General features: G+C 42.7%; 1 protein-coding gene and 1 long non-coding RNA gene across 9 annotated transcripts in view; one reads left to right on the top strand and one right to left on the bottom strand.

Annotated features, from left to right (window-relative positions):
• LOC135115549 (uncharacterized) overlaps positions 1-2,009 on the top strand; it is a 2,247-nt gene extending 238 nt beyond the window's left edge. The window contains exons 2-5 of one of the 2 annotated variants that reach the window (XR_010276021.1): positions 120-282; positions 454-659; positions 1,262-1,411; positions 1,862-2,006. This is a non-coding gene — a long non-coding RNA (uncharacterized LOC135115549). Of the gene's footprint in view, positions 1-119; positions 660-1,261; positions 1,412-1,861 lie in introns of both variants that reach the window. The other variant, XR_010276020.1, reaches the window with a different exon arrangement.
• Positions 1,801-22,500, bottom strand: part of LOC135115547 (zinc finger protein OZF-like) — a 36,200-nt gene continuing 15,500 nt past the window's right edge. Inside the window, exons 1-10 of one of the 7 annotated variants that reach the window (XM_064032420.1) lie at positions 15,237-16,169; positions 8,122-8,237; positions 7,259-7,336; positions 6,475-6,607; positions 6,295-6,348; positions 6,019-6,221; positions 5,737-5,866; positions 5,138-5,276; positions 3,089-3,288; positions 1,801-2,015 (exon numbers count right to left, since the gene is read on the bottom strand). In XM_064032420.1, coding sequence (XP_063888490.1) covers positions 5,161-5,276; positions 5,737-5,866; positions 6,019-6,221; positions 6,295-6,348; positions 6,475-6,607; positions 7,259-7,336; positions 8,122-8,237; positions 15,237-15,282 — 876 coding nt within the window. In that variant the 5' untranslated portion in view covers positions 15,283-16,169 and the 3' untranslated portion in view covers positions 1,801-2,015; positions 3,089-3,288; positions 5,138-5,160. Of the gene's footprint in view, positions 2,016-3,084; positions 5,277-5,736; positions 5,867-6,018; positions 6,222-6,294; positions 6,349-6,474; positions 6,608-7,258; positions 7,337-8,121; positions 8,238-15,236; positions 16,170-22,500 lie in introns of those variants that run through there. The other 6 variants (XM_064032419.1, XM_064032418.1, XM_064032421.1 and 3 more) reach the window with 6 other exon arrangements.

Below are 22,500 nucleotides of genomic sequence, written 5' to 3' on the forward strand. Positions count from 1 at the left end.
GGCACCATCTTGTAATGCGCAGTAACTTGGATAGATGTGTATAAACTTCAGTGCACATGTGTTCTGTTATTCCATTGCATTTATATACCGTTTATGATCATACGAAAATGATATTACAGAAACAACCCACGTCAGCTGATTGGTGTCAAGAGTTGAGGTCCAGCCTGATGTGGGGTGGTTCACTTCACCTAAAGCACGGAGAGAGACCCAGCATGGGCCCCGACATATCTCATGAGTGAAGGAAAGCAGTCAGTTGCTCTACGTTTGGAAGATGAAGTTTCGGTATTTTTCAGTTTAAAGTTAAATATATCCAATGTGCTTTGGTGAGACATTTGTGGCGCTGTGACTAGATAAGTGAATTCAAATGATTAATATGATACCTTGCTGTTATGACTCCAGGCTAGGGAACTATTAGGACAGTACAGTGTTATATGAGTGTTTGTATCCTGACAGCAGAACTGTTGTAGATATTCTGGATGAGCCGGAATTAACTGAAGGGATCGGATCTGCGGCACATCACTGCTGGCCATCGTGCGGCTGTGGGTGTGCGGGGAGCGGCTCGTGTATGGGCAGACGCCAGTACCACACCAGGGGAAGACTGTTGTGACCCACGCTCCTGTAGAATCTCATATTTGCCACTTGCGTTGGAAATTGGAAAGGTAATAATTGCATGCTTCTTAAGTACTGGAATATAAGAATGTGTAGAGCAGGGATTGTTGCGCAACTCATGACAGCACGTGCTTTACATCCCTCCTCGTGTCCCCTTGTTTGAGTTGTCTGTGATCTAGGAATTCCTGACATCTTCACGCCTTATGAGCTTGTCTGCAGTAAGTGTGGCCTGTCTTGGGCATCCATGAACCGGAACAGGTGAAATGTGACTGGATGGCAAAGAACCTGTTATGAGTAGTGCAACACTCGGTTTTGTACGCACTCGTATGCTCCAATGTTTCCTTCCACCCAACATGTGCTTGATGTAAGGCGAAATTTCATGTCAGTTCCTCTCGAATCATCATCTTTCCAACCATTCTGAAGGTCAAAGGAAGAAGTGGAAGCCTAAATATAAAGAAGTGATTTACTGAAGGTGGGAGGGGATATGGGGACCCAGATATAACACCGCCCCCTTTAAACAGCTGGGAAGGCGAGGCGCCTTGATAAGCTATAGCCTGCCGATGCCTAAGAGACTTGCCAGTGTATGATAATCACTCGAAAGCTAGGATAGGGTGATGAATAGGTAATTAATTTATTTTTATTTTTTTTTCAGGTTCTGGTGTGTCGGGACGTGAAGGCGTCACAATCTCTCCCGCTGAGCGGTCCCCCCCTCCCACCGTGGATTCCTGATGCTGGCTACCGTTAGCTTAGAATTTAATTCTTAATAAAAAGTTGAATTACAATACTCAAGTTGCTGTACAAGGTGTGTACCACATGGCTTCTATCTATTAACAGGAGAAGGATTTTGGCTTGAAATTAGATAAGTTGTGTGTATTTTATAACTAACCTCCAAATTGGTAAAGGAATTAAACCCCCCTTTTGGTAGAAACAAATTGGTAAAGGAATTAAACCCTCCTTTTGGTAGAAACTAAGTTTTAAGATGCACTTTGCACATAGATGCCCTCGTGTATGTGTGAAAACACATCTTTAAAGGACTTTAAAGTTAATTCCTTTACCATTTTTTTTTTTTTTTTTTTTTTCTTTGGGGGGTTAGGGGACTTAATACCTTCAATTGGAGGTTATACAATACACAAGCCAAAATTTTTTTGGGTGGGATTTAATACCTTTACCAATTGGAATATCAGTCCAATATAGTAGTGATTTTTATTACATTGGTATACACTAATAATCATTCTGGACGGTCTTGTTCCAGCCTCCGGCTCTCCTAGGACTGCAACTTTGGGCCTGCGATGGGTAGCGGTGGTGAGAGGGGCAGCCTTGCTCTGCTGGAACGCCGAGCTTCTCAAAGTAGCACACACCACTGGGATCCTGCAACGCCGAGCTTCTCAAAGTAGCACACACCACGCCTGTAAAACACTTGCTTTTAGGGACATGAAACTGTACGTTTCACTAAGTGTACATTTCACTAAGTACATGTCACTAAAATAAATTAAAGTGAATTATTGGAAAACTTTTAATTTACCTTTATTGGACAATATTAAAGAGAAACCTACTTACAATGTTGCTTGGCCAAAAAATGTAAACTTATTCGTCTGACTACACTTAGTACCGTCTGAACTAACATCCCACAACGTTTTACTCACTCCATCTAACCCACCCGACTCCCACGACTTTGCCACGGATCCACTGTTCAAGACAAAGACTACAGTACCCGACCGTACTGCACGCACCACCATGCCACTCCCCCGTACCCTCCTCGCCACACCGCCTTTAAACACACAAACACACAATCAGCACGCACCAGACACGTACATGCAGCTAATTCTCAAGAGCAAAAATCTCGTTACTTAGAAATCTAGTAGAGAACTAACCATGAACGACTTGCTTCAGTATTCTTAAGGAACGGTTAAAGACTGGGCCACAAATGTACTCGAAGCCGTAGAATACACCACGTACGCATGGTTACCTTTCACAATGCAATGCAATTAGAGACCTGTTAAATCCCTCAAGGTTATTATATATATACATACTAGACAAGGCTGGAACAAAATCAAAGCAACTTTACTCCCTACAAAAACTTAAAAACCCATAGATTCAACAATGAAACAAGTGTTGGTGCAAGAAGCCATCAGACACACGTGGTAGTCCCTGTATAAAGCACGCCTACTTATTTCCATTATTTCCACCCGTCATCCTCATCCATGAATCATTCATATCGTTTACGCTCCCTGTTAATTCGCCACTAATGATCTGATTACTGAACCGTCACGGGTAAAAAAAAAAAAAAAAAAAAAAAAAAAGCCACCATATTTTTGTCCAGAAACCACCCCTGTCAAAATACGTTAAGGTTACTCCCATAATCCCCAAACATACTTAAAGGTAATCTGGATGTCTTAGGCTGAGAGAACACGGCGCAAGGAAGTACCCGTGGCGTCGAGAGAACAGCTAACATTACTTCCACAATTTCACACTTACTTACGATATTCTGAATATCTTGGGGTTGGCAGTTGGCAAAGAGGTAGCGGGAGGGATGATAACGGCCCAGCACATGTGGCGTCGAGGCAACAGCAGGGAGCAGCAGTAGTGACCAGCACGGCGACCACCAGCGAATAGGCCCAGTGCGCCTGGCCAGCCTCCCTCGCCGTCTCTCGTTGTATTGGTTCGGTTCCCGCGTCTGACCTGAAAATGAGACTGAAGTGTAGTTCTTTAGGTTATTGGTGGTTTGCCTGTGTTGTTCAGTGTCCGTAGATGTTGTAGTGAAGAGGTTGGATATACTGTAGTGTGTCTTAAGAGTTATTTTTACTCTACTACTACTACTACTACTACTACTACTACTGCTGCTGCTGCTGCTGCTGCTGCTGCTGCTGCCATTACTACTACTATGAGGAGTTGGTTATCTGTACTTGTTTTGTTACATGTCAGCAAAATTAATGTTATGTTGTCTGTACTGAAAATTAGTTTATGAAGAGAGTATACTACTGATACTACTACCACCACCACTACCACTACTACTACTACTACTACTACTACTATTACTACGAGTGGTGTTAGTGGTTTGTAATGGTTGTTTTGTTCCTTGTAAGCTGAACTACAACGGCTGTACTGAAATTCCTTGTAAGCTGAACTACAACGGCTGTACTGAAATTCCTTGTAAGCTGAACTATAACGGCTGTACTGAAATTCTTCATTAATTCTGGAGAAAGATTGTTTGAATGTTCGATAATTAGGAACTACGATATTTACGAGATCATTAAGAATATAGGAAAATTAATAGATAAATAACTGAATAAACAAATAAGGAAATGCATAGCTGCACGAAAAGACAAAACAAACATTACCTTCCTCATTATCAGACATGACCACACCACCACTACTACCACCACCACCACCACCACCACGAAAATGTTAGTTAATTAGCAGCATAATTACGACTATGTTTATTATGAGGATGGTAAAAGACTACACAGTACACTGGCTCAACACACACACACACACACACACACACACCGAGTCAAATTATGATACAAAGATACAAGAAAGTATACGAAATAGATATTGAAGGCAAAAAGGGACTATTTATCATACTAAAACTAACGTAAATAAATAAGAATCTTTGAATTGTCACAAAATAGGGGCGTACATTCAACAATATGGTAACTACGGAAAATGTTCAAACAACTGTTCATCTAATAATAATAATAATAATAATAATAATAATAATAATAATAATAATAACTACAGAATAATCAATACATAAGTGGCACGGCTGGTTAACTGGTTGACAACGAAGCAACCAACCAGTCAGCCAATCAGCCACCTACCCCTCCAGTACCTCTGCATGACTAATGATTAATGAGTGGCTCGGTTAACACAAAATACTGCCTCAATATATTTTCTTGAGAGGAAAAGGGGAGAAATACACACATACACACACTCTCTCTCTCTCTCTCTCTCTCTCTCTCTCTCTCTCTCTCTCTCTCTCTCTCTCTCTCTCTCTCTCTCTCTCTCTCTCTCTCTCTCTCTCTCCACATCCAAACATCCAGTATCAATACCCAAACCACTATAAAACCCAAAACTTTACCCTTGAAAATAGCATCTAAAACCATATCTATGTACACCACCACCACCACCACCACGAAGGCTGCAGTACACAGGTTTGCGGAATAAAGGGATGCTTAGGGCAGGTCGCAGGCTCTTGCTCTCTCACCATAACTATTTTCAAAGGCCATAGATATGATTACCTGGGTTCTCAAGAGTGTTTCTCCTGTTAATACTGTAGAAATCTTGTTAATCTGTCACTTCAACAACAAAAACATCCTTAAAAACCCGTGTCACTTAACCACGACCATTTTCCAAGACCATAGAGATGATCAGCCGGGTTCTCAAGTGTTTCTCCCGTTAATAAGAAAAAAAACATGTTGATCTGTCACTACAACCATTAAAAACACACAATCATGAATAAATATCGTTAATATGTTACTTCAATCATAAAAACACCCTTAAAAATCCGTGTCAATTCAATTAGAACCATTTGAAAGTAGTGGAGATGCGTCATCGGAGAGAGAGACACAGGAGGATGACAGCGAGGATGAAGAGGAGCAGGCGAGGTGGTGTCAGTGTTTGAGAGCCGCTGTGACCCCCTTGGTGAACCGCGGCGCGGGGCTGGTCTGTGAGAAGGGAAGAGATACGAGTATGTTAGGATGGGCACGGTTGATTCGGTCTGCGTCAAGGGAAGAGAGATGTGTTATGGGAGAACTGGCTGTTGGTTAGGGTCTGTGGGAAGGGAAAAGAGACGTGTTGAGATGGGGAGAATTATTGTGATGTGATTTGTATGTGTTCGTTGGTGTGGTTGGTTAAATAAGCCAAGGACAGTCGAGCTAGAGGCTAAAAGTAGTTTATTAATAGCTAGCTAGTTAGTTGTTAGATAGAAGGGAATGCTAGTGTTGCTGGTTTGCTGTTGTTTGCTGGCGTAAAGCGTAAGAGCGTGAATCTGTCTTAAAACTTAAGACTAACCTAAACATTCATGACCAAGTAATCATTCAAATCACCAAAAAATAAATAAATAAATAAATAAATAAATAAACAGAAAACGGACCCCCAACAGGATAGTTTTAAGGGGAACCTAACCTGACTGTACGTGGACCACTACTGACGCCGCCCTGCCAGCATCCCCGCGACACGTGTAGCGGCCGGAGTCTGTCGGGGTGACTGCCGAGAGCCTGAGCCGACTGACTGTCCTGCTCGGGGTTTTCTCTGTCTGTGGACGGGGGGACAGTAGGATGTTGGCATTAACAGGTGGTGGTGACAAAAAGATTCTGGAGAAGAAGGAGTAAAAGAAGAACAAGAACAACAAGAAGTGAAAGTAAACGAAAAAGGAGATGAAAACAAAAAAGAAAACAAGATTCACACCTGAAGAGCAATGCCGCCCCTCGGGGAATCATAGTCAAGCCTGGCGGCGCCCCTGTACCACACCACGGCCTCCACTGCGGCGCGCCCCTCGTGCTCCACTGTGCAGGTCACCGCCAGGATGCTGCCCTCCTGAATGTACCTCTCCTGCGCCCCCTCAATGCGCGCCTGGGTGACTGAGGCAGGAGGAGGAGACACTGTTATACCTACAGCAGAAACATATACATGAATATACATAAATTATATACACAAATAAGAGGAAGAGGAATCAGTACTCACAGTTGTCAGTTCCCTCGTGTTCTGGTAGATAGAAAGGGTCTTCCAAATTTGCATCTGTGGCGTGACATGGAAAGAGACGAAGAGGGAAAGAGTTGTTAGGTATATGTCTCTCTCTCTCTCTCTCTCTCTCTCTCTCTCTCTCTCTCTCTCTCTCTCTCTCTCTCTCTCTCTCTCTCTCACCTTTCACCACCAGCAGTACCGGCGTCGTAATCTTCGGATCGGAGTTTACCTGACACTCGTACCACCCCGCGTCACCTGGCCGGGCGTGGCGAATCAGCAGGCTCCACTCGTCCGTGCCCTTGGGATGCAATACCTGACGGAGGGACGGAGGGAGGGTTGGGGTGGGTGGATGGGTGATAGAATGGATGGGAGAAAAGAAAGGAAGAATGAGTGGAAAGTGGAAAGGAGGGTGGAAAGATGGAAGTGATAAGAGGAAAGGAGGGATAGGAGGGAAGGAGAGATGGGAAAAGGAAGAAGAGAAAGAGAAAGAGAAAAAAACAAGATTAGATGAAAGAGTAATGAAGAGATACAAGTGTGTGTGTGTGTGTGTGTGTGTGTGTGTCCTCCCCTCACTTCCCTATGTCCTTCCTAATTCCTCTCACTTAATCCATATATTCACTTTAATTACGTGCATCAATGGATTAGGAGGAGGAGGAGGAGGAGGAGGAGGAGGAGGAGGAGGAGGAGGAGGACTAGGAGGAGGAATATGGATGGACAACTTTCAAAATTCGTGTGTGTGTGTGTGTGTTAGTGGCGAAACTCCTCATTACTTCCATTACTTTCCCAATAAAGAGACGAAGCAAACAACAAAGAAACACCAATAACAGTGGCAAAAAAAAATAAATAAATAAAATAATAAAAGTCAACAAATCAACACCAGCAGAAGGCGCAGAAGCAGAAGTACAGAAGCATAAGACGCGAGGCGGGAGGAGCATTACCCCGGCCGCCCCAGCAGGACATTCACCCTGTGTCGGTCATCGGGGGAGTAGGTGAGAAGGCCCGCGGTGATGATGTGCAGCCGGCGACTCCGCATCCACGTCACCTGAAGGAGGGAGAGGAGGAAGTAGTGACGATAAGAAAGCCAGAAGGGCACGATTATTTTCAAAGGCCACAGAGATGATTAGCCAGGTTCTCAAGAGTGTTTTTCCTGTTAATAACGTAGAAACCTTATTAATCTTTCAGCATAACTATAAAAACACCCTTAAAAACCCATGTCACTTCAACTAGAGCCTTTGGAAAGCTGCGCTCACCCACATCACCCGCACCCTGCCCTGCGCTTTGCCTGATTAGTGTTTGGAGGCGTAAGAGAGTGAGTTTCAGGGGCCGTGAGGTAGGCTGTGGGTCAAGGGATGATAAAAAGGGTGTCTTGTAGCGGAAATTAAATGTAACTTAGGGGAAATTACATGGTATGGCTAAGGCAGCACTGATTTATAGGCGAGTGAATCGTTACTCAGCCCTTCACATCACTACACGCTACCCAGCACTGGGAGCACAGGCCCGTGTTCAGAAACGCTCAGCCTTCTCACCACGACTATTTTCCAAGGCCACGGAGATGGTTAGCCGTGTTCTCAAAAGTGTTTCTCCTCTTAATAATGTAGAAATCTTGTTAATCTGTCACTAGAACCATAAAAACACTATTGAAAACCCGTGCCACTTCAATTAGAGGCTTTAGAAAACGGTGGAGGTGCGGCGCAAAGGTGTTTCAAAATATCACACAGCATAAGAACATAAGAAGACAAGGAAAGCTACAAGAAGGTTGAAGAAGCCATGAGACAGTTCCTCACACACACACACACATACACACACACACACAGGGTTGCCACTCACCGATCTGTCGCCCAGGTTGGCAACTCTGCAGGGGAGGAAAGCATGGGACCCTTCACTGACGGTCACATTGACAGGGGCGTCCACGAAGGAGGGTCCCACTGGCCACGAGCACCAGCCTGACGGAGGAGAAGGAGGAGGAGCATGAGGGTGACGAGGTGGTGGTGGTGGTGGTGGCCTTCATTGGGCTTATGTAGTATTTGAGCAGAGAGAGAGAGAGAGAGAGGGGGCGGGGAGAGACAGAAAATAACAATGCTAATTATGATTCAGGAATAAGTTGATTATCAAAAGTTACAAAGAAAACGTACTGCCTTCTTGTAAATGAAGCGGAAACTCGTTCATTTCATTGACCCACACTGCATAGAGGGAAGGAAGGGGAGAGGGACGGTGGAAGAGGAAGAGGGAGGAGAAAAATGAGGAGGAGGAAGGGAGAGATAGAGAGGAAGGAAGGGGAAAGGGAGGAAGAGAAAGAGAGAGGAGAAAAATAGAGAGGCGGAGGAGAAAGGAGAATAGGTAACACATGGAGAGGAAAGAATGAAGAAAAAAAAAACTAAGGAAGAGGAAACGAGAGGGGAAGAGGAAGGGGAGGAGGAAAAAGGGAGCAAGAGAGAAAGGAAGAAGAGGAAGACAAAAGAGAGAAGAAATAACATATGAAGGGATACACGAAGAAAACCTAGAGAGAGAGAGAGAGAGAGAGAGAGAGAGAGAGAGAGAGAGAGAGAGAGAGAGAGAGAGAGAGAGAGAGAGAGAGAGACTGGTGTTGTTATTATTGATATTGTTCTTCTTGTTGTTGTTGATCTTAATGGACGTGGAAGACATGGGTGGATGGGAATGGTAAAGGAGGTTATGGGCGGCTGGTGGTAATGGTGGTGGCGATAATGGAGGAGGCATGAAAGTGGAGATGCTGGTGTTATCATTATTATTTGTGGGTAGTAGTAGCAGTAGTAGTAGTAGTGGTGGTGGTGGTGGTGATCAGGGCCAGCCACACACACACACCCAACAGCCACGCTAACACAAACGCACCACTACAATATTGATTAAAGGAGCTACACTTAGACGCCCTGTTAGCTGCGGGTAATGACGGGCTAATGACAGGGTATCGCCTTCTGTCTCCCACCACCTCGTGACTCCCCGATAGTCAGCCCAGATAGCGAGGGACTGAAGTGAGAAAGGACAGCGGATACAGAAAGAAAAATCGAGTACAATAATGCAAAAAATGAGGTTATATTGAGAGATAGAAAAAGAGCAGAAAATATAGAGGTTAAAATAGACCCTAATTATTGAAAAAATTGTATTATGATGGGGTCAATGATCTAGAAAAAGGTAAATATAGGAAAATATATAATTATGAAGTGAGAATGTTGTTGTTGCGGGTTTAGAAAGAAAAAAGAAGGTAAAATTAATTAAAACTTTAAAAATATATATAATAAAGAGCGAGAGCGAATAAAAAATGGAGTCACATTGAGGTCAGTGATCTAAAAAAGGTGAATATCGAATAAAAAAAATAACAAGGAAGTGATTTTCTTGGTTTAGAAATGAAAGAAGGTAAGAAAACGATGACAAGAAAAATATATAATGAAAAATTGAGTCATTGCGAGGTCAGTGGTCTGGAAAGAATAAGAATATCGAAAAAGAATATGATAATGAGGAAGTGATAGTGATATTACTGGTTAAGAAAGAAAGAAAAGGCTAAATTAATGAAAGGTAAAAGAAAAAAGAAAAAGAAAGAAAAAATGGAGGTATGATAAGGTCAGTGACGTAGAAAAAAGAGGAGGAATATCGAAAAAATAATGAGGAGGTAAGAATGAAGTTCCTGGCTCAGAAATAAAAAGAAAATGAGAAGTTTAAAAAAAGAAGAAAGAAAAGAGAAGAAAATTAGTGGGAAAGAAACACAAGGAAGACAGACAGACAGACAGACAGACAGACAGACAGACAGACAGACAGACAGAGAGAGAGAGAGAGAGAGTACTTCATCTCCCAGTTATTAAATGTTTCAAGCCCATCTACATTCTCTCTCTCTCTCTCTCTCTCTCTCTCTCTCTCTCTCTCTCTCTCTCTCTCTCTCTCTCTCTCTCTCTCTGCCCAGTGTAGCCCAACCGATCTTTTGCAGTCTCCTTCTTTTAATGATAATAACAACAACAACAACAACAACAACAACAACAACAATACGTGACAGAGTAAGTGGTGGATGGGATAGTGAACATTATATTAGTGTGCGCAGATCCACGTGCTGCCTTCACAAAGCCTGTAGTCAAGACGTCTGACTCTGGAGACATTTTGAGCACCAAGTGTCTGGAGCACCACACATCCTGAGCCCCGTGTGACTTGAGTACCATCCGCCCCAGTACTAAGTGAGTGTAAACCGGAAATTTTGCAGTAGTCTAGACGTGGCATTTAAAAATTCCTTCCCTTATTTTTTTTTTCTTCCTACCTATATTTTTTTTTCTTTCCTCTCTTATTTTTCCTCCCTCTCATTTTTCCCCCTGTCAAGTTTCCGTATTAAGTGAAGTCGCTTGGCCATTAACTATGTAAATGCTGGTGTTGGTTTTTCCCTCCCTTTTTCCACCTCATTCCTCCCTTTTTTAAATTATACTATTGTTTTCACCTTAGCGAGACGAGATGGATGGGCTAGGAGGAAGGGGAGGGGGAGAGAAAACTAGGGAGAGGTGAGGGAGGGAAAACCGGGAGGAAGGACGTGGAGAGAAAACGGGAAAGGGGAGGGAGGGAGGAAAAAATGGGTGGAGAGGACGGAGGAGAAGGAAAAAATAATATAATGAGAAAATATTTGGAGTGAATGAGTGAATATATTACTAGATTATTCACTGACTCAAATCTCTCTCTCTCTCTCTCTCTCTCTCTCTCTCTAGTATAAAAGTTAACAGATCTTTTAAGAGAAAGTTCACAAGATTTAACGAGTCTAATATCAATAATCTCTTTTCCTTCTCCCCCTTTTTTTCCTTTTTTATCAATATGTTTCAGATTCGATATAACATAGAAAAAAAGAAAGTGTGTGTGTGTGTGTGTGTGTGTGTGTTCATGATACCTCTCTCCTTCCCCATCTCCTCATCTACTCATACACATACCCTTCAAATTTCCCACTCCCCTTCCCCCCTCACCTCCCCCTCTCTCACGCTTTCCCATCTTCCCTTCTATACACTCATCACACCTCCCTTCCCTCCTCACCTCTCCTTCTCTCTCTCCCTTTCGCAATCTACCAGTTTCCAATCACCTACCCTTGTCTCGCTCACCCAACCCTCGCCTCGCCTGGTTTGCCCGTCACCACTACAACATCTGACACTCTGACCTGCCTGTCTGTTGTGATATTGAACAGCGTGTACCTGAGAGGGCGTGCAGGCTTATCGAGGGGTGGTGTGGGTGTGTCAGAGAAGAGACGTGGAGTGTGTGTGTGGGGTGCTGGGAATGGAGATACAGAGGAAGACTTAAATGTTTATGAATGCAGTGAAAGACGATTTTAATGGGAGTAACTGAAGAAGGTACAGAGTCAACTCAAGGACAGCAGATTTAATTTTATAGAACACAACACACTTATGAATTTATTGAATCATACACTCTCTCTCTCTCTCTCTCTCTCTCTCTCTCTCTCTCTCTCTCTCTCTCTCTCTCTCGCGCCCTAACACATCAGCACTGCCTATCTTCGTCAGCGTCGCCGTCACCTCCAATACACGCCAGCCACGGGAACTAATCACAAGAGGCCGCGGGAAGGTAATGAGTAAAGGAGGACGAGGGAATTGATAAGGAGCGGAGGGGTACACACAAGGCGGCTCGGTGGCTCGGTGGCTTGGTCGCTTGGTTCTCTCCCAGTAAGGATGATGAAGGAAGAAAGGTTAAGTGTAATGGGATTTTTGAGCTTGTTTTGCAATTTAGGAAGATGAGTTTTGAGTACGAGTTTTACTGAAAGATTTTTTACTTTAATTTAATTTTTTTTTTTTCAACCGGATTCTCAAGAGTGTTTCTCCAGATAACAAAGCACAAATCTTATTAACCTCGCCACGACTACTTTCAAAGGCCACAGAGACAATTAGCCGTGTTCCCAAGATTGTTTCTCCGGTTAGTAAAGCAAAAACCTCATTAACCTGACAGCAGAACCTTATACACACCATCAGAAACCCGCGGAACTTCAACTATAGCCTTTGGAAAGTAGGGGAGGTGCGGAGCGTAAGTGTTTCAGAATATAACCCCATCTACCTTCCTATATCTTCCTTCCCTTCATTAAATTTCCCTATATCTTTTGTTTCATGGTCTTATGTTACCCCAAGGGCGCCTCTATCCCTTTAATACCTCTCGTTACACCGTCACCTTTACCCTCACCTCATATTTTTTTCCTCTTTTTCCCCTTTTTTCCCCTTACCTCTCCTCCACGCATTTTTTTTTTCCTTTTTTTTTCGTTTTATCGTTTACGCCCTCGATGTCTCATTAAGGGAGAAAAGAAAAGGATGGAAAAAGAGAAAGGAGAGGAGGAAGAGAAGTAAGAGAAGGGAAAAAGAGGAAGGAAAAGGAGGGGAAAGTGACTAGGGAGGGACGAAGATGGGAAACGAAGGAAGGGAAAAAGAAAGGGGAGGCTGAGAAGAAGTGAAAGAAAGTGAGAAAAGTGGAAAGCGGAAGGAAAAGGGAGAGAACAGTAATACGATGGGGAAAAATTCTATGAGGGAGCAGGGAAAAAAAAAAAAAGGAGGGAAAGAGGAGGAACTGAAAAGTGAGTGAGAGTTAAAAGTGGTGGAAAAAAAAAGGAGAGAGGAAAAGGAGGAACAGAAAAATTAATGAGAGTTAAAAGGAGAGAGATAAAAAAAGGAATAAGAGATGAAGAGGAAATAAAAAAATGAGAGAGAGAATTAAAGAGAGGAAAAAGAAGAAAGAGAGGAAGAGGAAATGAAAAAAATGAGAGTTAAAAGACGGGGAAAAAAGGAGAGAGGAGGAGGAGAAAAAGTTAAGAGGAATTGAATTGAGGAAAAAGTGAGAACAGGACGATAAAAGACTAACATACTGGAACGAGAAAGGAAAAAAGGAAGGAAGAGGAGGAGGAAAGGAAGAGAGGAATAAGTTTGATAATAATCCTTACTACTTCTCCCCTCTTCCCCTTCATTCCCCTTCTTCTCCAAATGGCCTTGAAAGAAAGTTGTCTTATCCTCCTCTTCTTCCCCTCCTCCACCCTCCTATCCCCTTTCTTCCCCTCTCCTCCTCCCCTTCTCCACCCCATCACCCACTTTTTCCCTCCCTCTCCCTTTAACTACCATCTATTTCTCTCTCCCATCCCATCCCCCTTCCCCCTTCCTCTTCCGTTACTTTGCTTCCCTCCCCCCTCTCTCTCTCTCTCTCATTCTGTTCTTCCTCCGCCTCCCCTCAATCTCTCCTCCTTTCCCCTCTTCCTCCCAATATCTCTGCTGAACCACCTTCTCTTCTCTTCTTTCCTTCTTCCCACCTCCTCCTCCTCCCCCTGTATCTCTTCCCTACTCCTCCTCCTCCTCCTCCCTCTCTTCTTCCATCTATCTCTTCCCTCCTCCACCTCCTCCTCCTCCTCCCTTCACCACATCAGTTCCTGTCCAGCTGATCCTCTGTTAGTGTCTCTCTCTCTCTCTCTCTCTCTCTCTCTCTCTCTCTCTCTCTCTCTCTCTCTCTCTCTCTCTCTCTCTCTCCTTAGCACCAGAACATCCACTCCAGACTCCAGAACATCCACTCCAGACACGAGAGAGAGAGAGAGAGAGAGAGAGAGAGAGAGAGAGAGAGAGAGAGAGAGAGAGAGAGAGAGAGAGAGAGAGAGAGAAAGTTTCCGATAAAAATTACTAAAAGAAAGAGTTTGGAAGACACTGATTGGACAAAATTTGGGAAGAACCGTGAAAAACTTGAGAGAGAGAGAGAGAGAGAGAGAGAGAGAGAGAGAGAGAGAGAGAGAGAGAGAGAGAGAGAGAGATCAATGAAGAAGAAACTCGTGGAAAAAGGAAACATGAAAGCAAAAGGGATGAATGAAACTAAGAGGAAAATCTTTAGAAGCGGAAAAAAATTGTGCTATTGAAAAATGAAGAAAGGAAGGAGGTAAGAATATTGTTTGATGAAGGAGGAGGAGGAGGAGGAAGAAGAGGAAGAGGAGGAGGTGGAGGAGGAGGAGGAAGATAATGATACGAAGGTTTGTTTGAATTACTCATTTATTTATTTTATTTTTATTTTTTTCTTGCTTAAGGAGAGAGATGAAAGAGAGCGAACACACACACACACACACACACACGTTCAAACATACCACTCTCTTAACATCAACAATCACAAAAAAACATACCAAATCTAACCTTATTTCATTCACTAACCTGTTTCTCTTCCTACAGCACATTTAGCATCCAACATCAACAAGAACGTAGTTAAAACCTTACCTGATCTGATTCACTAAACCACCACTGCTCATCCCACAACACGTCAGTCATCAAAGGTTCAAAAAAAAAAAAAAAAAAAAAAGTACTTCACCTTATCTCATTCACTAACCTATTTATCTCCCTACAACACATTTAGCATCAAATATCAACAGAAAACGGACTTAAAACTTAACCTAACTTGACCTGATTCACTAAACCATCACTGCTTCTCCCACAGCACGTTGCGCAGCCAACTATCAGCAAAAAACATACTTAGCAGCTCATTAAAATTCCTTCGGACACTGTGTTAACTTTTCCCTTCCGTTCAGCGTACTGGTGGAAACGAGGAAGGGAGAGGGGGTGCTAATTGGCGGTAAATAGAGGCTTGCAGGTGGTTACTAAGCATGGTTGGGCTTGGCAAAGGTGGTAGGGTACACAGTGAAGGCCTCTGTGTTACCATCAGTCATAAAAAGGAAACTTACTCTCTCCAGCGATAAATAGAGCGAAAAAAGGGAGAGATCGAGAAAGAAATAGATGAGAGAAGTAATCAGGCAAGAAATAATTGAAGAAAAGACACAAAGAATAAGAGAAAATAAGAAAGAAGGAAAAGAAAAAAATATTTGAGGCGAAGGAATCAAAGAACGTCGTTGAGAGAGAGAGAGAGAGAGAGAGAGAGAGAGAGAGAGAGAGAGAGAGAGAGAGAGAGAGAGAGAGAGAGAGAGAGAGAGAGAGACACTAGTAATCTGATCCACTCTCTCTTACCAGGCAAGGTCAAGGCGAGGAGGGCAGCGAGGGGCAGTGACCACATGATGAACAGGTCACACTAAGGTCAGGTCAGGTCACACACTCGGGTAGAGAACAGGGATAGTGCTAGTATCAGTAGTTTGGGTCTAATTGCTCTTAACTACCCGCTGACCACTCTCACTAACTATCCTGTGCTTATTTGTCATACATTTTCTATTTATGCTTGGATTTCTCTTTTTTTTTCTCGTGTTTGTATTACTTTTGTCTCTATTTCCTCACTTTTCCTGTTTCCTCGTGTTTATATATTGAGAAAGTATTTTTTTCTTTTTTATCTCTCTATCTTCTTATTTCTCTTATTCTCTTGTGTTTATATACTGAGAGAGTTTCTTACAATATCTTTTATCTTCTCACGATCTTCTTCCTTTCTTCCTTTCTTTCCTTTCGGCTTAAAATCTATGCCAAGTTCCAGTTCCTTATCTACGATGTGATTTTAAGTTAACTGTCTATTTGTTCACACTGTTGTTTTGTATCTCTTATCTTCTCACGTCCCTTGTACTGAAAGAGTTTCTATCTTATTATATTCTCACATTCTGTTTTCTTTTGTTCGGCTTTGAATCCATGCTAAGTAATATTTCAGTAATATCTCCAATTATAGTTAACTGTCTGCTCCGTTCACTATGCCCTTCAAAGGCTCCAGTGGCGTGGGCATCACTTACTAAAAGAGCGTGTGGCGTTGGTATGGAAGACCGCGTAGGCGAAGCAAGTGACGGAGCGAGAGAGGAGAAGAGGCGCGAATACCCTTCCTCTCGTTAGGCTGACGCTCTACTGGAGTGCTCTACTGGCTGGTGTGTGGCTGGGCGCGGGGCTGCAGAGACGCACTGCCTCTTAGGTGAACGCTTCTGAAACACGTCCTCGCAGTACTCCACTATATTCTAAAGGCTCTAGTTGATGCTACACGGGTCTTTAAGGGTGATTTTACGGTTCTAGTGACAGATTGATATGTCCATATTATAAACAGGAGAAAGATTCTTGGGAACATGGCTAATCATCTCTGTGGCCTTTGAAAATAGTCGTGGTGAGAGAGCAAAGCGTTTCTGAACCTAGTTTACACGATCCTTTTGAGCCCCTGGTAATCTTAAATGTACCTCTCTCTCTCTCTCTCTCTCTCTCTCTCTCTCTCTCTCTCTCTCTCTCTCTCTCTTGCAAGAAAATCCACTTCTTTTGTTATATTTTAGTTTTTTTTTCACAGGAATTACGATTAAGTACGTGTGTGTGTGTGTGTGTGTGTGTGTGTGTGTGTGTGTGGGTGGTTGGGTTTGTCTGTGTGTGGGTGAGGTTTTGAAGGAATGTGCGTGTGAGTGAGTGAGTAAATAACCACTTTTCTTACTCGTTTTTTTTCGTTTCATTTTGTTCATGTTTGCGTGCGTTTAATTTACGTAGAGAGAGAGAGAGAGAGAGAGAGAGAGAGAGAGAGAGAGAGAGAGATGGTCCAGAAGAATACGAGAACCTAATGAAGCGTGCAAAAGACGTGTAAAATTCCTTATTCTTTTCTTTTTTTCGGTTTTCTTTTCCACTTTTTTCTATGAAGTTCGCGTGTCTCCCTAAAAGCACACACATGGAAAAGAAGTTAAGAAAATATTGGAAAAGAGCACGAAGAGTATATGGCAGAGAGAGAGAGAGAGAGAGAGAGAGAGAGAGAGAGAGAGAGAGAGAGAGAGAGAGAGAGAGAGAGAGAATGTAATAGACCAAAAAAAAAATACTCGTTTTACTACCAATAATGGTTTCAAAGTTTGGTCTATAGTAGTAGTAGTAGTAGTAGTAGTAGTAGTAGTAGTAGTAGTAGTTTGTAAGAGAAGGCTGTATAATAATTCTAGACTGTATGATTCTCTTCTTCTTCCTCCTCCTCCTCCTCCTCCTCCTTCTCCTCGACAGTTTGTTCTTGTCTTCGTCCTCCTCCTCCTCTGCCTCCGCCTTCCACTCTACCTCCTCTTCCTAATCATCATCATCATCATCATAGTCATCATCCTCATCCTTCTCCTCCTCCTCCTCCTCCTACTCCTCCTCTTCCTCCTCTTCTTTTATTACTATTTCTACAACAGGAACTTAACTTTTACTACTATCTAATCTCCCATACCGCCCTCTCTCTCTCTCTCTCTCTCTCTCTCTCTCTCTCTCTCTCTCTCTCTCTCTCTCTCTCTCTGGCGTTATCACGGAAACACAAGCTGTGGCCGAGAAATTACGGAGGGAAAGGCGGGTCCAGGCTATTTTGGCCCCGACCAGAACAGCACGGCACACATTAACTTGTACTAGACACACACACAGAGAGAGAGAGAGAGAGAGAGAGAGAGAGAGGATTGGGGAACTCGCATAGCCAAAAGATGTGACCGTTGTAGTAAATCTCCTTCCTGTAAATTAAATGCCGCCCTTGATATGGAAGCTTTTACTGTCGATAAGTTAATCCACTAGGGGTCACAATAGGTGGATGGCTGAGTGGAAGAAGATTGCGCACTGGATCCGTCATTTTGTGGCTCCAGTTTACTTGCTACAACAAATTCCACGATGTTTAAAAAGAAGAATAAGAAGAAAAAGAGTAACAAAACAGAAGGAATGAAAATTTTGACAAACACTTCAGAAGGAGACGAATAACAGGAAATAAATGATTTTGAAGGGAAAAAACACAAAAAAAGTGAAAAATAATAACAAGAGAGAAACAAAAAAAAAAAAAAAAGAACGTCATAAATAAAAAAAAAAAAAGAAAACACGAATGAGAAACAAAAATAAAACAACGTTACTAAAATTTCCACCAATGAAGTTGCGAGTATTAGTCTGGCGTCAGAAGCTTTCCACCAATGAACGAGCAGCAATCTTACGACATCAGAGAACACACACACACACACACACACACACACACACACACAATTAAAACAGTCACGCACAAACGGAAGTAATGATACACCACGAGAAAGAAAATGGGGTGTGAAAATAGAAGAAAGACAAAGAAAAAGAGAATTAAAGGTACGATAGTGAGAGAAAACGTACGAAAGCACGAGTACGATAATTATGATGGCAAAACTATCAAAATAAAAAATAAAAAGTGGAAAGAAAACGAGAAGAGGAGGATGAGATTTGTTACAAAGGAAGACTACTATAGACTTAATAAATGTGCGAATAAATAAATGAATAATTCAATAATGTGACGCTAAAAAGAATAATAGACGATAAAATAAATAAATAGACAAATGAATTAATAAAAGATGTAGTGATAGTGAGGAATAATGGACATTGAATAAATAAATAAACATGTAAATAAATAAATAAGTAAATAAATAAATAAATAAATATATAAAACTACGAGAGAGAGAGAGAGAGAGAGAGAGAGAGAGAGAGAGAGAGAGAGAGAGAGAGAGAGAACCATAATGTAAAAGATTCAGTGTTCCTCTTCTTCCTCTTCCTCTTCCTTCCTCCTCCTCTTCCATATCCTTCCTCGTCTTCCCTCTCCCCTTCCCTCCTAACCCCCCTCTCCTCTGCCGAAGGTCAGAGAAAGAAACTGAGAGAAAAGTGAGATAACGAGAGAAGAGGAGTAAGAGAGGAAAACCAGGAGGAGGAGGAGGAGGAGGAGGTAGATGGAAGGCTGAAAAATTAAGGAGGAGGGAGATAAATTGAAGGAGGAGGAGGAGGAGGAGGAGAAGGAGGAGGAAATAATAACGGAAGAAGAAATTTAACTTTACTTTTCATGAGATAGTGAGGAAAGAATCTCTCTCTCTCTCTCTCTCTCTCTCTCTCTCTCTCTCTCTCTCTCTCTCTCTCTCTCTCTCTCTCTCTCTCTCTCTCTCTCTCTCTCTCTCTCTAGATTCTACACGTAATATTAATGGAATGAATATTTTAGTGTATCTTCTGAAAAAAAATACATATAAACAGAATGGAAATTTCAAGAAATCAAACTTAATTAACTAAACAAAATGATATTAAAAAATGAAATATGAAATAAAATAAAATAAAATGAAATAAGGTGAGAAAAATATTGTATTACTACTCTAGTAATTGCATTAACACCTCTCCCTCCCACGTGAGAGAGAGAGAGAGAGAGAGAGAGAGAGAGTGAAGGTACTGCGCATAGAAGATAATAAAGATAATAAAGATAAAGATAAGTGTAGAGATAATGATGAAATAAAGGTGTTTGAAATGAAATGCTCCTGTTTATATATCTTATGGACAGTCTGGCATGTCATTAGTGAGTTGACGAGCAATGGCTTGGTTGTGTTAGTCTGTTTTTTTGTTCTTTGTTTGTTTGTTTGTTTGTTTGTTTGTGATTGGAGTTGACATAGTGAGGGAAGTTAATGTCTTTCTCTAATGAAGGTTTCTTGTTTTTCTTTTTTTATTGTTTGTTTGTTTGTTTGTTTTATGTTTTTTAAGGAAAGATTTTTTTCTATCTTTTCTTTTCTTGGCAAAAAAAATAGAAAACTGGAAAAAAAAATTGTTACGTCACAAAACAAGAAAGCAACAACAACAACAACAACAACAACAACAACAACAACAACAACAACAACAACAAACACTCACATCCGAAGCATCACCAGTAATTTGAAGCTTCGAAGTCTCACCATAACGAACCAATTTTATGGGGGAGGGGCAAGAAAATGCTAATACCAGGAATGTGGCGGCGAGACAGAGCCATAAAGCATTAATTGAACATAACCTGGGGCAATAAAAGGCTTTACTGACCCTTGGGTGGACGCTGATTCCCTTGTTGTTGTTGTTGTTGTTGTTGTTGTTGCTGTTGTTTGGTGTTGCTATTGTTGTCTGGTGTTCTCGTTTGGTGGTGGTGGTGGTGATGGTGGTGGTGGTGCTGGAGGGGAAAAAGATGCCTAATGAGTGATGATTCTATTAAATAATCATAAATATCTACTACTACTACTACTACTACTACTACTACTAAACTGCAATGCCCAAAATACCTTTAAATCAACTATTCTCCCTCCTACTCTTCCACCACCACCACCTCCTCCTCCTCCTCCTCCACCACCACCATCACCACCACCTCCTTACAACCATGCCTTCTACCCAGTAACCTCTCACCCTCTTCATCACTATCGCCACCTCCTCCTCCTCCTCCTCCTCCTCGTGACATGACAAGAGATCACTCGCGTGCCTCAAGTCAAACTAAACACGCCCACCCAGTCTCTCTCATGACAGACGGGCGTGTGGGTGTGTGGGCGGGCGGGGAGTGTCTAATTAAAGAGGGAGAGAGGAGGAGGGGTGAGAAAAGAGAGGGAGAAGGGAGAGAGGGGAAGGGATGAGAAGAGAGGGAGAGAAAGAGAGAGAGCGAGGATTGACATTAGATGTTCATTTGATTCTCTCTCTCTCTCTCTCTCTCTCTCTCTCTCTCTCTCTCTCTCTCTCTCTCTCTCTCTCTCTCTCTCTCTCTCCCCTCTATTCCTGCCCTCGGTCACTTCCCTTGTCCAATCTATGTTTCTGACTTCCACACCCTGTCACACACACACACACACACACACACACACACACACATATATACACATATACACAGTCCCAGGAGCAGGATGGGATATTAAACACGTCACTCATTCAAGAGAGAGAGAGGAGAGAGAGAGAGAGAGAGAGAGAGAGAGAGAGAGAGAGAGAGAGAGAGAGACTGAGGCAAATTAATTATCAGGTGTGTGTGCTTTTCTTTTTTTAATGTTAGGTAAAACAATGACAGTCTTGAGTCTAAATTTCCCGAGAGAGAGAGAGAGAGAGAGAGAGGAGAGAGAGAGAGAGAGAGAGAGAGAGAGAGAGAGAGAGAGAGAGAGAGAGTGTGTATCTGCATGTTTTCTTGTACTGTGTTTCTCTCTCTCTCTCTCTCTCTCTCTCTCTCTCTCTACTCTATCTCTCTCTCTCTCTCTCTCTCTCTCTCTCTCTCTCTCTCTCTCTCTCTCTCTCTCTCTCTCTCTCTCTCTCTCTCTCTCAGCACATAATTATCCTTCATACACCATAATGATACCACGTGACCACCACCACCACCACCACCACCACTACTACAGAACCACGTATGTAGTCAATAACAAAGCAGTCTCGTGATCTACAGCAGTCTTGGTAGGTATTACGTAATGCTGTTGTAGTAGTGGTGGTGGTGGTGGTGGTGGGTGGTGGTAGTGGTGGTGGGTTTATAATGTATAGAGAGAGAGAGGTACGGTGTGATTTGTTTTTCCTGTGTGAGGGTGAGTAGGAGGGTGGGGCGTGTGTGTGGGTGGGGTGGGGGAGAGGGTAAGTAGGTGAGTGGGTGAGCGGGTGAAGGAGTGTGGTGAGATAAGAGGTGGTGGTGGTGGTGGTGGTGATGGTGGTAGTGGTGGTGGAGGGAGGAAGAACAAAAACAAGAACAAGGAGAAAGACAAACTAGAACAGTAGTAGTAGTAGTAGTAGTAGTAGTAGTAGTAGTAGTAGTAGTAGTAGTAGTAGTGGTGGTGGTGGTGGTGGTGGTAGTAACACCAATAACACTATTAAAAACATCGACCACACACCATCACCACCAACACCACCACCACCAACAACAGCAAACAACAACACCTTCAGAAGCTATAGAAGGAGGAGAGGACGAGGAGGAAGAGGAGGACGAAGAACAAGAAAAAGAATGCTCATCTATTTTCAACCACGAGGACAAGAACGAAGAGAAACAGAAGAATGACTCCTCAATATAACGCCTCCCCCCCCTCCCCCCCGTCTATTTTTGGCTTTCGGAATCTATAGAAAGTGAACCTAATTACTATTCACGAGAGATTGACGAGCACCAGTCCTATTTCGAGCGTCAAGTAAAGGCGAGGTACTGACTCCCTAACACGCTCCTCCATGTTGGCCAGGCAAGGTCACGTTATGTATTGTTTTGTGAAGGAAGGAAGGAAGGAGGGAAGAAAGGAAGAAGGAAGGGACAGGACAAGGGTAGGGTGGGACTCGTGCTTCGCCCTAGGAGTGTCCATTAACATTATTATCTTCATTACATTCCAGTGACGGGAAGTGGAGTGAAAGGAAGGGGGAAGGCTTTCGTACTGACAGAGGTATTATCGTACATGGGAATACGAGTACAGGGAGACAAGGAAACTATGTAGATAACAGAGCGTGTATGAGATTGATGGCCTCAGCATTCAAGTAAAAGACTCAGTAATAAGGTTTTTATAGACTTAGTAATCAGATTGTTAGTACCGAGTCAAAAGGAAGATTTGCAACAAGACTGCACAAATTTATGAATTGGGATGATAAGTGGAAATAGGTAGGCATGTTTTATACAGGGCCT

This window comes from Scylla paramamosain, chromosome 29 (genome assembly GCF_035594125.1).
Source record: "Scylla paramamosain isolate STU-SP2022 chromosome 29, ASM3559412v1, whole genome shotgun sequence".
NCBI classification, from domain to species: Eukaryota; Metazoa; Arthropoda; class Malacostraca; order Decapoda; family Portunidae; genus Scylla; species Scylla paramamosain.